This window comes from Coregonus clupeaformis, chromosome 30 (assembly GCF_020615455.1).
Source record: "Coregonus clupeaformis isolate EN_2021a chromosome 30, ASM2061545v1, whole genome shotgun sequence".
NCBI lineage: Eukaryota > Metazoa > Chordata > Actinopteri > Salmoniformes > Salmonidae > Coregonus > Coregonus clupeaformis.
This window is the reverse complement of record NC_059221.1, coordinates 19,979,942-19,997,550: the sequence shown is the minus strand read 5'-3', so window position 1 is coordinate 19,997,550 and position 17,609 is coordinate 19,979,942. Positions and strand designations below refer to the sequence as shown.

At 43.2% G+C, this 17,609-nt stretch overlaps 1 protein-coding gene and 1 pseudogene across 2 annotated transcripts in view; both read right to left on the bottom strand.

Annotated features, from left to right (window-relative positions):
* Positions 1 to 203: 203 nt before the first annotated feature.
* On the bottom strand, positions 204 to 7,008 carry LOC121546483 (annotated as a pseudogene).
* Positions 7,009 to 9,146: 2,138 nt separating this feature from the next.
* LOC121545695 (lysine-specific demethylase 5B-B) overlaps positions 9,147 to 17,609 on the bottom strand; it is a 31,085-nt gene continuing 22,622 nt past the window's right edge. For both annotated transcript variants that reach the window (XM_041856449.1, XM_041856450.1), the window contains exons 18-28: positions 16,618 to 16,768; positions 16,300 to 16,414; positions 14,625 to 14,980; positions 13,249 to 13,387; positions 12,937 to 13,116; positions 12,682 to 12,837; positions 12,041 to 12,490; positions 11,811 to 11,895; positions 11,416 to 11,624; positions 10,002 to 10,265; positions 9,147 to 9,735 (exon numbers count right to left, since the gene is read on the bottom strand). In XM_041856449.1, coding sequence (XP_041712383.1) covers positions 9,607 to 9,735; positions 10,002 to 10,265; positions 11,416 to 11,624; positions 11,811 to 11,895; positions 12,041 to 12,490; positions 12,682 to 12,837; positions 12,937 to 13,116; positions 13,249 to 13,387; positions 14,625 to 14,980; positions 16,300 to 16,414; positions 16,618 to 16,768 — 2,234 coding nt within the window. In that variant the 3' untranslated portion in view covers positions 9,147 to 9,606. The remainder of the gene's footprint in view (positions 9,736 to 10,001; positions 10,266 to 11,415; positions 11,625 to 11,810; positions 11,896 to 12,040; positions 12,491 to 12,681; positions 12,838 to 12,936; positions 13,117 to 13,248; positions 13,388 to 14,624; positions 14,981 to 16,299; positions 16,415 to 16,617; positions 16,769 to 17,609) is intronic.

Genomic DNA, 17,609 nt, shown 5'->3' with positions numbered 1-17,609 from the left:
CCCGACCATACCAGCAGATGGAGCCATAGCTGTCTGGGTTTGCAGCCACCTCAGGGGGATGTAACGTCCCTCCAGGACACAGCCTCTCGTGACATCACAATATATATATATAAAACAGTAATTTACAGTCTACAGATGTAATGAAAATTCCTCTCATACTGTTGGCTGTTCACCACATTAATCACATTGTGCTGATATCATTATCATGCTGCTTTCACAAATAACTTCCACTCCTCTCCTGATCTAACCTTTTTTAGAGCTTTCATAGTGCTCTTGCGAATGGAGTCCAGCAACTGATCCCTAGTGTTCCTCTCTCCTTGGTGTGAAGTCAGCCCATTGAGTTTCCTCTGTGAGGCAGGCATAAGGGCTTTCCTTAGGCCCTCCAACACTGGGGCAGGGGGAGGAGGGGGAGGTAGTGCTGGTCCAGATCGGCCAGCTTTAGGAGCCTGAGGTGGAGGTGGTGGAGACCCAGGACGAGATCCACCATCCCCAACCTTAGGCGGAGGTGGTGTAGACCCTGGTCCAGATCTACCACCCAAAGCCTTAGGGTTTAGCTTACCCACAGCCTTAGGGCTCACCTTTTCCCCAGCTTTGCCGCTCACCTTGTGGAAGGGTTCAGGTAAGGGTTTAGAGGGAGGCAAAAAATGAGATGTTTTCAGGTTTCCTGTCCTCTTAGTCTCACCAACAGACTTGGGTTGGGGTTGAGATGAAGGTTCCAGAGAAAACTTCCCCAAAGGCAATGTGTTATTTTTTGTGTTGGTCTGTGGTTGCGGTGTCTGGCATGATGGCTGGAATGGCTGAGGCTGCTGGGATGAATGGGCTTGCAGCTGTGCCTGTTTCTTCTCCTCCAGTCGACGTTGCCGCTGCAGGTCCATGTTCCGACTCAGGATGTTAGTCATGGTCATCCTTGGGCTGGCCAGCTCAAAGCCGTAGCCCAGCTTCATCAACCTGGTGTTGTTTCTCAATGCATTGGCCATCTCCATCTCTGTCTTGCCTCCACAGATGTGCCGTTGGTTGTGGAAGCGCAGTTCAGCGACGGTTACATTTTTCTCTAAGGCATGTACCACGGCCAAAATTCCCTTGCCAGTGAGGTGGTTGGAGTCAAGGATGACGCTGGTCAGAGACGTGTTGTTCCGCAGAGTGCCGGCAATGGCATAAGCCACATGGTCGTCAGCCCGGGTGTTGGCTAAAGCAAATGTCTTCACATGTCTGTTGCAGTGTAGTGCTTCTGCAAACTGGATGAGGGTGTGGGTCTTGATGACATCTGAGTTGTTAACATTGAGCTCAAGGAGCTCATCAAACATGCTGGCCTCCCCGTCTCCCTCCATGACTTCACCAGCCAGGCGTTCTTCCCTGCTACTGTTCTCTAGGTTTACATTGCTGGCTTTACTGTATTTATTAGGAGTCCTTTCTGTCTCCTTTTCACTGTCTCTCTGTGTGTCTCATCCTGGACACTACTTGGTTTCCTGTGTGATTTGATGTTTTCTCTCTCTTTGTCCTCATTATTCCTCTTGTCCTTCGTCTCAGTACCCCGGCATTCTTTCTGCTTTTCCTCTACTTTAGAGAACATTCCTCTTATCTTGCTATCCTTCATTTTTTGAGGTTTCTCTTTCTTATCTTTCTCCTTACTATCGTCTTTCTCAGCTTGCCCTCGAAGCTTTGAAATCAGGTCCTTGGTTTTAGAGTCGGTCTTCTTTCTGATGTATTTTTTCTCCTTTTCTTTCATATCCTCTTTTTTCGTTTGCAATTTTGAGATAAGGTGTAGTGTTTTGTTACTACACTTCTCCTTTTTCTCCTTTACTTCAACCTGTACTTCACTGCTATTTTCAACAATCTTATCTTCCTTTTTTTCACTGGCTTTGTCCTTATCTTCTCCTGACCTACTATGTGGTCTTTCCTCATTTCCCTCTCTACTCTCTCCTTCACTCTTCAAGTTCTTGCACTCTGGTTTTTCCTCTTTGTCCTTGGATATGTCTTCCTTAGTGGTCTCCACAGCAGAGAAGTTTAGGTCCATGACATCCTGGTCATCCAGGTCATCTGACTTGAAGTAGAAGAAACTATCACAGCTCTTCCCCATCTTCTTCAGGCGTTCCCATTTCACTCTGTCAGTTGTAGGCTCCTTAAGTATGAAGTACATAAGAAAGATAGTTGCATGAATCATACAAGTATGAAGTGCAGTATTAGATTAATAATTATTTAATACACAATGTACTGTATGTACAGTGAGGGGAAAAAAGTATTTGATCCCCTGCTGATTTTGTACGTTTGCCCACTGACAAAGACATGATCAGTCTATAATTTTAATGGTAGGTTTATTTGAACAGTGAGAGACAGAATAACAGCAAAAAAATTAGGAAAAATGCACGTTGAAAATGTTATAAATTGATTTGCATTTTAATGAGGGAAATAAGTATTTGACCCCTCTGCAAAACATCATTTACATTTACGTCATTTAGCAGACGCTCTTATCCAGAGCGACTTACAGGAGCAATTAGGGTTAAGTGCCTTGCTCAAGGGCACATCGACAGATTTTTCACCTAGTTGGATCGGGGATTAGAACCAGCGACCTTTCGGTTACTGGCACAACACTCTTAACCACTAAGCTACCTGCCGCCCATGACTTAGTACTTGGTGGCAAAACCCTTGTTGGCAATCACAGAGGTCAGACGTTTCTTGTAGTTGGCCACCAGGTTTGCACACATCTCAGGAGGGATTTTGTTCCACTCCTCTTTGCAGATATTCTCCAAGCCATTAAGGTTTTGAGGCTGACGTTTGGCAACTCGAATCTTCAGCTCCCTCGACAGATTTTCTATGGGATTAAGGTCTGGAGACTGGCTAGGCCACTCCAGGACCTTAATGTGCTTCTTCTTGAGCCACTCCTTTGTTGCCTTGGCCGTGTGTTTTGGGTCATTGTCATGCTGGAATACCCATCCACGACCCATTTTCAATGCCCTGGCTGAGGGAAGGAGGTTCTCACCCAAGATTTGACGGTACATGGCCCTGTCCATTGTCCCTTTGATGTGGAGAAGTTGTCCTGTCCCCTTAGCAGAAAAACACCCCCAAAGTATAATGTTTCCACCTCCATGTTTGACGGTGGGGATGGTGTTCTTGGGGTCATAGGCAGCATTCCTCCTCCTCCAAACACGGCAAGTTCAGTTGATGCCAAAGAGCTCGATTTTGGTCTCATCTGACCACAACACTTTCACCCAGTTCTCCTCTGAATCATTCAGATGTTCATTGGCAAACTTCAGACGGGCCTGTATATGTGCTTTCTTGAGCAGGGGGACCTTGCGGGCGCTGCAGGATTTCAGTCCTTCACGGCGTAGTGTGTTACCAATTGTTTTCTTGGTGACTATGGTCCCAGCTGTCTTGAGATCATTGACAAGATCCTCCCGTGTAGTTCTGGGCTGATTCCTCACCGTTTTCATGATCATTGCAACTCCACGAGGTGAGATCTTGCATGGAGCCCCAGGCCGAGGGAGATTGACAGTTATTTTGTGTTTCTTCCATTTGCGAATAATCGCACCAACTGTTGTCACCTTCTCACCAAGCTGCTTGGCGATGGTCTTGTAGCCTATTCCAGCCTTGTGTAGGTCTACAATCTTGTCCCTGACATCCTTGGAGAGCTCTTTGGTCTTGGCCATGGTGGAGAGTTTGGAATCTGATTGATTGATTGCTTCTGTGGACAGGTGTCTTTTATATAGACTGATCATTTCTTTGTCAGTGGGCAAACGTACAAAATCAGCAGGGGATCAAATACTTTTTTTCCCCTCACTGTAAGTGAATTTGTCCTAATACTTTTTCTCCCCTAAAATGGGGGGACTATGTACAAAAAGTGTTGAAATTTGTAAACGTCTGTGGACAGGTGTCTTTTATACAGGTAACAAGCTGAGATTAGGAGCACTCCCTTTAAGAGTGTGCTCCTAATCTCAGCTCGTTACCTGTATAAAAGACACCTGGGAGCCAGAAATCTTTCTGATTGAGAGGGGGTCAAATACTTATTTCCCTCATTAAAATGCAAATCAATTTATAACATTTTTGACATGTGTTTTTCTGGATTTTTTTGTTGTTATTCTGTCTCTCACTGTTCAAATAAACCTACCATTAAAATTATAGACTGATCATGTCTTTGTCAGTGGGCAAACGTACAAAATCAGCAGGGGATCAAATACTTTTTCCCCTCACTGTACGTATATATTTTTTCATTTAGAAAATATTTTCTGAATGCTTCTGGAATGTCTATGTCCGTACGTTAGGACACAGCCCATGTAAAACCTATGGAACATTGCCTCTACGAACACCCTCTGGAAAACCTATGGAACATTGCCTCTACGAACACCCTCTGGAAAACCTATGGAACATTGCCTCTACGAACACCCTCTGGAAAACCTATGGAACATTGCCTCTACGAACACCCTCTGGAAAACCTATGGAACATTGCCTCTACGAACACCCTCTGGAAAACCTATGGAACATTGCCTCTACGAACACCCTCTGGAAAACCTATGGAACATTGCCTCTACGAACACCCTCTGGAAAACGGTATATCTTGCATATAGCAATCAGGGCTTTTGCATCCCATACAGGGCGATGCATGGGTAGGGATCTGCAAGCCACTGTGTTAGTATCTCTGGCAGATGTTTCCTTAAAAGGTAGTATGGGTCAGAGCGAGGAGCCTTCTGCTCTGGAATTTCATTCGTCTTAGAATTGGAACCAGCATTAGCCAGACTCATTATTCCATGAGCCTGTATTTTACCTTGTTCACCAAAACCTTCTCCAGATGGGCTTTGTGAAAACAAAACAACATACAAAATATCTACACCAAACACCCTACAGATGGCCAAGTACAGCTTTGTAGGATGGAATTTAAGTATTGATAACCAATTATATAGTAGTAGTATAGTTAACATTTTAATACAATGTGAATCATATATCCTGCTATTTATACATGGCATGGTATAGTGGTCAATATATATGTAATGCCAATTACATGCACTCAACAGAATTGTATTCCCTCAAATACACACTGACACAAAATCCAACCATGATATGGTATGCATTTATCACATAACACCTACAACACATTTCTTGTTACCAAGTAATGAAAACACTTCTCAAGATGATGCAGTAGCTTTTCTCTTCAGGGCTCAGGGGCTCATTTGTTTATGATTTAAAAAATGGGGCTGCCTAGCAACTCCTCAGAGTTATGATGCCCCAGTGTGTAGGTGACATTTTGCCTGTTCACACTGGGTCTTCCGTACCCTTGCTCTGGATCCTTTTCAAACAACAAGAATTCTCAATAGTCTCTATACACGCAGCTGTTACAACATAGCTCATGTTTCCTTACTTGTCACCTGTTGGAGGCTTTATCCAACAGCTGAGTGTCAACATACTCTGGGTCTCTAAAGGTAAGCTCAGTGTCTAAGCTTCTCTTCATTAATCATTAGGATATTACTGTATCATCTGAAAAAATAAACTTCATTTACAAAATAGGACACTGGTATTGTCATAGTCAAGATCTGTGACTTGTGTGATATGTCATATTTATATTTTATACTAATACAATTGCTCAGAGAAAGATTTGGTTTACCAAGTAATATTTTTATTTCTCAAAAAGGTAGAGGTAAAAATGACTGTTTTCAATAACTTTCAATACCTCACCGTGCAAGGATAACGGCACTGAGCCTTTTCCTAAAATGTTTTATGAGTTGGGAGGGATCTTAGGCCATTCCTCCATACAGAATCCTTCCAGATCCTTGATATCCTTCGTCTGCGTTTATGGACTGCCCTCTTCAATTCAAACCACAGGTTTTCAATGCTTTTCAAGTCCAGAGACTGAGATAGCCCATTGCAAAATGTTGATTTTGTGGTCAATTAACAATTTCTTTGTGGATTTTGATGTGTGCTTGGGGTTATTGTCTTACTGGAAGATCCACTTGCGGCCAAGTTCAGCCTCCTGGCAGAGGCAACCAGGTTTTTGGCTAAAATGTCCTGGTACTGGGTAAAGTTCATGATGCTGTTGACCTTGACAAGGGCCCCAGGACCAGTGGATTCAAAATAGCCCCATGACATCAAAGATCCACCAAGGTGAGGTATTGCAAGGTATTGAAAACAGGGGTGTCAATAATTTTGACCCCTACCTTTTTGAGAAAATAAAATATTGCTTGTTAAATAAAATCTCTTTCTCTAAGCCATTGTATTAGTATAAAATAATATTCCCCCATTTTTTTTGGTTGCGTTCAATACAGCTCAGTATTTCAATTAATTATTTTATAGTCATTTTTGCTCATCTTTAGCAAGGGTGTCAATCATTGTGGACCCCACTGTATGTCTGTATTCCTATTTCTGTCAAACTCCATACAATTATTATTTATTTATTTCCAGTAGAGACACTAACAGCAGTTATATTTGAAGTTAGTGGGTGAAATATTGGCCACAATAGTATTTTCATCTGCCTGATAACCCCCATCATCCCTGGTCTTGAATCCTGAAATCACTGCACCATGTCTGGAATCCAGGGTTGACAGGGTGAGGGTCCTGATATACTTAGGCACTTGAATAAGATGTCAAATTGGTAGGCCATCTTGAAGTACTCGATTGACAGCTGTTCAAACATTTAGGATACACTATTCGTACTGTAATAACACAATTTCAGGGTTCAACCAGCATGCCACTCCTAACTATTGTATTTTTTTCTTGGTACAAGCTGCCCTTTACGCACAGCTTACAACATTGACATCATACCTCAAAGGACAGCTCCCTTTGAATGAGTTTCTTGGTTTCGCGCTCACAGTAATCAAGCATCGCCCCTCTATTGTATTTTATTGACGGCTGCTTGTCTGTCTGGTTCCTCTGCCGGTGCCCGACTGGCACAGTTTGATCCGGGTCAATAACAGTCAGTTCGCACTGCAGCTCTTCCACCTCGGCTGGTGTCAGAGCGGCTAACAGGTTCTCAATATCGGAGTCCTCCTCACTCTCGGCGGGGCGTTGATTCCGCACTTTCCACATTATTTCCCACGAAAATGTCCTGTTATGCAAAGCGACGCGTAATTGGCACGTCCGTTCTCCAAAAGTCCTTTGATAATAATAGTTGTATTGTATTGGTACACCAAGTTCAGGTTAATTGACTTCTCCAGTCTGTGTTTGAAATGGGCTTTCAGTGCAATTGAAATAGGTTGGACAAGGAGAGGGTACTGACCTATCAGGAGGACTGCCTGGACCTCCTCTCGAATAACTGTTTAGCTCAATGCCCAATTTGAGATCAGAGCACTGGAGCTGGACTGGAGCCATATGACAACACAAGGAAAAATGCAAATTGATAGCTATTAAATCATCTCTATTCTGCATGGTGCTATTATAAGTTTGTGCATGATGTCATCAAGAGAGAAGTCATCAAGAGAGAATTATACTTTTGTAGCCTATTATGGCCATTTAACTCAAGATTCTTTTGACTAACACCAATAATCCTTATGCATTCATCACGTAATAAGCCTGCTTATAGGACAGTGGTACTACACACTATAGTGTTGATATTACGATATTACATTTACATTTTAGTCATTTAGCAGACACTCTTATCCAGAGCGACTTACAGTTAGTTCCTGAGACTATCTAGTGGACTAAATTAAAATATGAAAACCATCCCTTTGATATTAGAAGAAATTGTTTTTATTCCACAATATAAACTGCAATGTCTCAAATTATCCCTCTCCATTCCTTCCCAAAGTAACCCACCCAAGCACATACAATACATGACCAAAAGTATGTGGACACCTGCTCGTCAAACATCTCATTCCAAAATCATGGGCATTAATATGGAGTTGGTCCCCCCCTTTGCTGCTATAACAGCATCCACTTTTCTGGGAAGGCCTTCCACTAGGATGTTGGAACATTGCTGCGGGGACTTGCCTTCATTCAGCCACAAGAGCATTAGTGAGGTCGGGCACGGATGTTGGGCGATTAGGCCTGGCTTGTAGTCAGTGTACCAATTCATCCCAAAGGTGTTCGATGGAGTTGAGGTCAGGGGTCTGTGCAGGCCAGTCAAGTTATTCCACACTGATCTTGACAAACCATTTCTGTATGGAACTTGCTTTGTGCACGGGGGCATTGTCATGCTGAAACAGTAAAGGGCCTTCCCCAAAGTATTGCCACAGTTGGAAGCACAGAATCGTCTATAATGTCATTGTATGCTGTAGCGTTAACATTTCTCTTCACTGGAACTAAGGGGCCTAGCCCGAACCATGAAAAACAGCCCTAGACCATTATTCCTCCTCCACCAAACTTGACTGTTGGCACTATGCATTCGGGGCAGGTAGCGTTCTCCTGGCATCCGCCAAACCCAGATGGTGAAGCGTGATTCCTCACTCCAGAGAATGCGTTTCCACTGCCCCAGAGTCCAATGGCGGCGAGCTTTACACCACTCCAGCCGACGCTTAGCATAGCGCATGGTGATCTTACGCTTTTGTGCTGCTGCTCGGCCATGGAAACCCATTTCATGAAGCTCCTGACGAACAGTTATTGTGCTGACGTTGCTTCCAGAGGCAGTTTGGAACTCTGTAGCGAATGTTGCAACCGAATACCGACGATTTTCACGCACTATGCGCTTCAGCACTAAGCGGTCCCGTTCTGTGAGCTTGTGTGGTCTACCACTTCATGGCTGAGACGTTGTTGCTCCTAGACGTTTCCACTTCACAAGAACAGCACTTACAGTTGACCGGGGCAGCTTTAGCAGGGTAGAAATTTGACAGACTGACTTGTTGGAAAAGTGGCATCCTATGAATATTTGTCTATGGAGATTGCATGGCCATGTGCTCGATTTTATACACCTGTCAGCAACGGGTGTGGCTAAAATAGCCAAATCCACTCATTTGAAGGGGTGTCCACATACTTTTGTATAGTGTATGCGGCAGTTGATAGTTCCTTCTGTCTGCTACATTGCTAGTCCACAACTGTAACTTACCCCACAGTCTATACGCTTTCTGTTTCTGTACATCAAACCATTGCTAAAGCATCAACACATAGTTCAGAGGAGACCAATCCATTGAATTAAATTGAGACAAACATTATTGCTCAGATAAATAAATCTACCCAAAATTATATAAGTCAAATGCATGATGCAAGTACCAAGCACTGGGTTTCCCCAAAAATACAGTTCTCTCTATTACATGATTTATTATTTTCTTTTTTAAGGGGAAGGGGGAGGAGGGGACCTTAACCCACACCATCTGTCTCTGGTTTTGCATGCAAGGAAGTTCCAAGTACAATATACCCTTGGATCTTTACAGGGTGCCTTATTGTTTGACTCCTTTGCACCACCCATGATATGGAAACCCATGCAGCACATTGACTCCACATCATGTCACAACCACAAACAGTTCAAAGGAGGAAAGAAAAATATGTAAAAATACAAAAAAAAGTAACCAAACAATATAGTTCCGTACAACAACCCAATAAAGAGGAGATAGCACCATTGTTACAAAGGGGATGAGGACAAGGAGGGCTAGGTCTGACATCCTGACTTGTGTGGCCGAGTTGCTAACGGAGTAAGCCGAAAACTGTCCGACTTCCAGCTTTCCTTCCAAAACTCCATCCACTCTCCTAAAATCCTCAGCGGCCATTGCTTATTGTACAGCTGACACACACATAGTCCTCTTTCTCAGCCAGCTCGGCTGTCACACCCACACAGACCTGGTGGAACCACTGGTTACAGCTGCCGTCACACTGGACCCAGTCCACCTGAAATAAAGGCCAAATAAAGAAACACCAAATAAATCTAAGAAGATCTTATTCAAGTGACATAAGCCAGACAAGGAACTGAACATTCAGTTCATTTTACAATTTCTACTACAAAGAAACAAACTGCTAGGCGTTCTGTCCCTCTCTCCTTTACTTGAATTCCAACACTCTAGCGTTCAGTCAATTAGATTTTCGCAATTAATTATCTTATTTCATATATTTTCTTATATTATCAGCGAGTGATTTATTTAAAAAGTCATTCAGACCTCATCTCCTTCTGGCTGCTGGCATCCCTCTGCTGGACACATGGCCATCTCCTCTTCAGAGCCGTCTGACTGAGAAAAGTCGGAGCGGGGAGATGATGAGGTCGAGGCCGCCCTGCGTTCCAGGTTCTTCTCCTTGTTCATTTTCTGTCTCTTGTTCTGGAGCTTCTTGGCCTTGTCCCTGCGCTCTGCCTCTAGAGCCTCCCTCTCCAGGCGTCGCTTGGCCTTCTTCTCTGCTCCGTTAACTACTTCCTTTTTCAGCCCATCCTGAAGAGATTGAAAACATAACATCTTAAAGTAAGTAAACTGTATTTCTTATTTTCATCAGTGAGGATACGGTAACAATAATAAACCAAATGCTTTCATAGGCCAATCATAAAAAAACATACAATTGAATTTAATGAATTTGTACGAAAGGCTGTGGAGAAATAGTAGTTATCATAGTAGAATAGATGGAATTTCATATCAGAGCTGTAGCTCCGCCCACCGGTGAAGTGGAGAAAAGCATGCTGGGCAATCACCAGCTCAGAGAAGTCAAGTGAGAGTAAGTTTCAGCCATCCTGTGGTTTCCCACCAGTTAGCTTTCATTGTGTTAGCCAAGGCCAGTGTGCATCCTTGTTGATATGCAAGTATATATTTAATATCCTTCAGGTTTTTGTCTAAAGACGCACTGGGCGACAATATTGTCATTTTATGGATATGCTAATTAGGAGTTTCTACCACGAACCACCAAGAGCTAGCAACTGTAGCTAAGCTTGCTAGCTCCGTCTCTCCTGACATATTATTTCGGACCTTTAGCCTAGGATTCGTATTGTGTAATGTCCCCCAGTGCCTTTTTACATACCCTGTAATTGTATACTGTATAGATGTGGGTATATTTCATTGTGAACCTTGTAGAGGTATTTCAAGTTCATTGTGCAGTTGTAGCCCTGTAATGAAGATAGCAGTGCTATGCTTTGTAGAACATGTACAGCGGCACCCCTTTAATATATAATTAGTGGAGTCATGTTGTATGGGGCTGTATTGTCTTCTATAGCATTAAGCCATTATAGACATGTTATTATTAGATGCATATTGTTTATAGTACAGTGATTTAGAGATTGTATTATGTATATATCTGTCATTCACTATTGCATCTTTATTTCTCTCTTTACTTGCAGACCACATACACAATTTCTTAATGCAAGTTTCCATACCACTAAGTGCCTTAGCCCATCCATGCTACATACACTGTGCTGTTCCGTGCCCGTACTGTGAATCTTCAGCGTCAGTAAACCACCTCGACCGTAATCCTCCATCTTGACATCTGTGCCCTTACCAGCACACAAGAGCGAACATAAAGTAAAACCTAATCTAAAGAATATACAGTCCACTAAGTCCTCAGTTACAGTATTTGATAGCTAGCATGCTCACACACCTCTTTTTGTGGAGAGCTTCTTCCCTGAGAGTTGCACTGCTTGCGTTTGTCACAGTCCGAGGGGTCGTCATCTTGCTGTGACGTGCGTCCGTTGGTGTGGTGCGTTCTCAGCCCGTTCAGTAGCACATGGTAGAGTTGTGTGATTTCTGGCAGAGACACCTGCAGCAGGAGCCCTTCCACCATCAGCTCCTCCAGCTCCACACTCAGACCTGCAACAGCGCAGCACACATCAGGTTATTGTAAAATAGAATGTTCTCAATAACCTACTGTAGCTGCTTAAATAATCAGTAGTCACCAGTAGAGCGATAATCAATACAATTATGTTATCAAGAAGTCCAGGTGGTGATAAGACTTGCAAATGATTCTACAACACTGCTTTACAACACAGAACTGACCCTGCAGAGGAATGCATCTTTGCTCGGTGTAGAAGACCATCTGATCATGGCTTGTCCTGTTCCACTCTGGAGTCAAACATGGTGGCTGTATATATATATACAAAAAAATATATACAAAATAATTAATTACTAATCTGGTTATTAACATAATTGTCTCTTAATTCTGAATTATATCACTTTAAAATGGATAGATAACTCTACAATTCAGAGAAGGGGTATGACTGACTGACCTTTCCATCCGGAGATGTTGTAGTTCCAAAGCTCTCCTCCAGGTCTGGAAGGCCACAGGAGGCAGAGACCTGTCGCGCACGGTGTTGCCAGCTGACTGTTCTCTCAACCAAATAGTGAAGCGCATCGCCTTCCGGCAGACGCACCTGGATACGCTGCAGTGACGCAAGCAAGGGCAGGACCTTGTCCAGGGGGGGCTTTTCCGAGCGTCGGCAGTCTGGACACAGCCAGGCCTGGGTTGAACGGGAGTCTGAGGGAGCCCTCACACACACGCTGTGGAAGGCGTCCCGGCAGAGCTCACACTGTAACATGGCTCCCATGGGGGGATTCTGACACACACACACATTCAGGTCCATGCAGTCTGCCGTGGGGAGGAGCTTGGACTCGTTAGCTGCCCGGAGGGATGAGAGGGCCCACATCTCCCGTAACCGCACCTCCCCAAGAGTTGCCAGCTGGTAAATAAATGTAAAAACATTTCAGTTTATAGAATTTGAATGCAAGTTCATGTCCAACATGCATTGAGATGCAATACATATCCAGTACTAGAAAGAAGTAGAGAAAGCGAAGGTCCGCACTTTTTGAATTGAGTTGAAAAATAAAATATGTATTCAGTTTGAGACATGGCCAGTGTAGGTGTACTTACAGCTGAGGTAGAGTCCTTGGTCTCTGAGAGGGCTTTTTCCACGTCAATGAGACAGTCTAGCTTCACCATCTTCTTCTTACTGCCGTCTTTAGCTTTTTTCGACTTCCTTTTCGGAGACCCTGCTCCTGCACCAACCTCAAATCTTGGACACAGAACCTGTGGACAAGAACAAATGATGAATTCTGGGAACTGCTTTATATTGTACATCACTCATGGAACTTTCATAGTGGTGCATTACAGCCATTAGAACATTACCTCAAGCAGAGTAAAGTGAGAGTTTTTCATGAGGAAAGTTTTAGCTGCAGACTCTTTCCAGGCCTGCACCTCTGCTACCAGGGACTCCAGCTGCTTTAGATGGTCCAGCTGGACTGGGATGGCTTGTCCTTGTAGAACCATTTCAGAGAGGTTGTCAAACAATGGAATGGAATCTCCATCCTGTAAGAGTACACAGAATTCAAGTTTTCTATACATAATGGTTACACATAATTGTGTCAACCTGGCAGCATTGTTTCTATAAAAATGTATAACAACATCATTGTGAGAACGTGGTGTTTTATTCTTCCGTACCTGAAGTGCCTCAGCTTCCTGAAGCCACTCCCTTGCCCTACTGATGGAGTCCTTCAGCATCATACAGTTGGGGAGGTAAGCAGGGATCCCCGCCACCTTCTCAGCTGCTTCCGAGAGGACTTCTATAGAGAGGGGGGGCCTGGTGGAGAAGAAAAGAGTTAGGTCAAAAAGACTGGTCAGTCACCAGCAGGGGGCCCAGTTATCCGACTGCCAGGAAGCATACATATCATATTTACCCATTTGTATGGACTATGGAGAAATGTTCTCAGGTGTGTATTCATCATAAATATATGAATGTACTATCATGAAAAAAATATGTTTTGACATTTCACTTCCCTTGTTGGTCAATGTTTGTTGCAACTCACTCCATCTTTCATAAAGGTACATTTAAGATCTGATGTAAGCAGACATCACTGTTGTGATGGTTGTGAACCATGCAACGTTTTCCTCTGACAACTGATGGATTATTTCGTTTTAGTAGCTTTACATAGGCATCTATACTGTCCCCTTGCAACCATGATACACTTTGAAACCATTGTATAGGTTACATATACAGTTACCGTGGTATGGGCTATGCACAATTCTATAATAAAGAAAATGTTCAACATACTGATAAAATCCTAAAGAAACAAAACATTCCAGCCGTCCTTGAAGAGATAAAGAGAACAAGTACTTCTCACTATACTAAGCTCTAAAATGACAGAACATTTGAATGAACTCTAGCTCTAGAAAGATGCAGACAATTAAAACTGGACTGAAAAAGACTCAGTTAAACCGTGGATATGTGGAGCGCACAGAATAGATGCACATTCCTTGGAGAGCCATGCCATTAAAAAGCTGTTTGAAAACACCGGTGACAGTGATTATTAAAAAGCACTGGGTACCAATGGGATGAAAGCAGAACTAGATATGCATGCTCACTTTTTGTAGATCTTGTTGAATATTCTAGCAGCAGCATTTTGCACTAGCTGGAATTAAAATGAAGCATAATCAGGGACACTGACATACTGTAGTTCTGCTAATGTACAAATCAGTTTAGTAAGTTTGTACATTAGTTAAAAAGAGAAACCTCACTAGCTTTAATATAAGTGCCATAACCACATGGCTCATTTTGGCTAAGAGTAGAGAAAGTTCAAATTCAAGACCCAGAGTTGAATGTCTGAGTGAGGACCCAATTATTGTAAATTCAGGTCTAAATGACACAGAATAATAAAACCCAGAAGATTACCTTAAACCTTTTTTTTTTAAATCCACTATTATAAAATATAGGCCCGTCTTCTTTCACATCGGATTCCTAAAAAAACAAACCTGAAATACCTGGTTTACAGATTAAGATTACAGATGTAAACAAGAAATCCTCTGTGTGCGGCCCTCACCTGGCCTTGAGGAAGATGCTGGTCTTTTCCTCCCAATGTTCAGACACTGTGAGCAGCTCCTGCAGACGAGCCATGGCCTTATCCACGGAGGGGTGAGAGGTCAGGCCCACGCCCTGGTCTATCAGCCTCCGCATGGTCTCCAGGGTGAGGGTGGAGGGCTGGGCTCTGGTCTGCTGCACACCCTCCAGCCAGCGGGCTTGCTCCAGCCTCTCCCGTAGTAATGGAAGTTCAGGCAGCTCCACATCAAAGTCAAAGCTAATGTCTAGAAGACTCTGGATGACCGCTGTGCCGGTGGCCTCATCCATCAGAACTTTCTCACTGTGCTGCTGGAAGTCTTCAATGCAATTCAAGAGATCCTAAGAAAAGAAACGTCATTCATATCATTATGAACCAGATTCTACAACAATTGAGGATTCAGATGTGTTTTATTTGGATTTATGCTTTTACCTTGAGAGGAATACTTTCTGATTGGGGTTGTTAACGGTTAACCGTTAACATTTGACCGGTCATGCACATCGGTCTATAGGTTAATTTGAATAATTTAATGGAATTAAATTGGCGCGTGTGTATTTTTGTTAGCCATCATGCATCTTATTTATCACACTCGCACAGCATACAGACCCTAGTTTGAGTGGAATATCACCTGTCGGACAGCGCGAGAGCTGCTGCAGCTCCTCAAACAGCTAGTTTCTGCTGGAGTGAAAAGCCCAGTCATTGCGCAACAATTCTAAATGCAATCACGTGTTAAAAACAGAGTTTTGACGGCCATGATTAAAAAGAGGATCCCAGCTTTCTGTTGATACTATTTTTCTTTCTCAACTCATAATTGAAGCGCGCTTCCCATTCGCCATTGAAGTACATAGTGTTAGGCAACGGTAGACAGACTATAAGCACATCACCCACCACTTTGCAATCTGAGCTGGAGGCTGTATGCAATTTGAAAAAAATATACTTAATTGTTTGAAACCTGAACGTTCTACTTCCCATTATGAGGCATGTCTTTCCTTGCTTCAAAGTAGCCTAGCCAAAATCAAACCATAGAAACGTGGAGGAAATTATTTATGAAGACTTACTCATATGCCACTGAAATCAGCATTTCTCTCCTGTTCTATTGGTTTTCATGTCAACTTTCTTTCATTGTCCAGAAGCCAAAGGCACCATCCTAGTCATATTAGCAACCCATCCTTGTTGTTGCATCTTTAGATTCCCCCTCTTTCCAAGTTTCTAACAGAGATGTTCATCTCTGTCACATATGGAACCACTCGCATCAGGTGCTCTGTTTAGAACAGTGTTTTACTGCGAATGACATTTTGGTAAAAGTTTGAAAATGACGTTTATTAGCTGCTTCATTACAATAGTTGCATGTTCAATAATATAGCCTTTTGGCTCGGAGCTAAATGTCTTCCTTGTATGCATGCATAACATTTTCTGTGTTATGTCATGTTTACTGTTTGGATTTTCTTTTACAGTTTGTTAACCGGTTAATTAGGGTCGGTTAATCGGCAGTAAAATTGACCAAAATTTGCATCCCATCTCTAATCAGTCACTTTAAACACAGTTCCACAGGCATCTTAGTTAGGTCTAATAAATTCCAATGACATTTTCTAATGGCTGCAATATCATGGCATTTAGATATTGAACTTCCTTATTGCATGGCATGAGGTATTTATTGGACCTTTAATTGGGGGGCTTGAGGAAGGCTGCAGGGGATGTTGTAAAGCTGCCTGACAAATGACCTCAGCTCCTGCACGGTCAGCTGGCTCTGGGTCTTTCCCCCAGCACACCGATACCTGGGAGAGACAATTATCACAACAATTGAATCAAACTGCATCATGAAAACCCTTGAATCAAACTGGTAATTAAATTTAAATAAACAGTTGGTTGGTTGAGGAATTGAATATTAAGACATAGTTGATCATGTGTGGGCAAGGGAGGGAAATGATCCAGTGATACTCCTCCTGTAACATCTGACTGCAGACTGTGTTAGTGGTACCTAGTCTGCCTTTTGCCGTTGAGTAGCTGCTGGGCCACTGAGGAGCACTTCTCTGCATCCTGTGTGACTAAACGGAGCTGACGCAAGAGGTCATTGTCAGGGAACTTCTTGGACTCTGATTCGTTAATGAGGGAGCAGAAGACTGACAAGCCTGAGGAGAGAAGATCAAAATAATCAATTTCAACCAATAGGTTATGTGAGGCCTGATTCACAACTATACTGAACAAAAATATAAACGCAACATGTAAAGTGTTGGTCCCATGTTTCATGAGCTGAAATGAAAGATCCCAGAAATGTTCCATACACACAAAAAGCTTCTCAAATTGTGTGCATATCCCTGTTAGTGAGCATTTCTCCTCTGCCAAGATAATCCATCCACCTGACAGGTGTGGCATGTCAATAAGCTGATTAAACAGCATGATCATTAACAGATGCACCTTGTGCGGGGACAACAAAATGCCACCCTAAAATGTGCAGTTTTGTCACACAACACAATGCCACAGATGTCTCAAGTTGAGGGAGCATGCAATTGGCATGCTGACTGCAAGAATGTCCACCAGAGCAGTTGCCAGAGAATTGAAAATATTCATTTCTCTACAATAAGCCAACGTCGTTTTAGAGAATTTGGCAGTACGTCCAACCGGCCTCACAACCGCAGACCACGTGTAACTGCGCCAGCCCAGGACCACCACATTCGGCTTCTTCACCTGTGGGATTGTCTAAGATCAGCCACCCGGACAGCTGCACAAACTGTCAGAAAACGTCTCAGGGAAGCTCATCTGTGTGCTCGTCGTCCTCACCAGGACCTGACTACAGTTTGGCGTCGTAAACGACTTCAGTGGGCAAATGCTCACTTTCGATGGCCACTGGCACACTGGAAAAGTGTGCTCTTCACGGATGAGTCCCGGTTTCAACAGTACCGGGCAGATATGTGGGCAAACGTTTTGCTGATGTCAATGTTGTGAACAGAGTGCCCCATGGTGGTGGTGGGG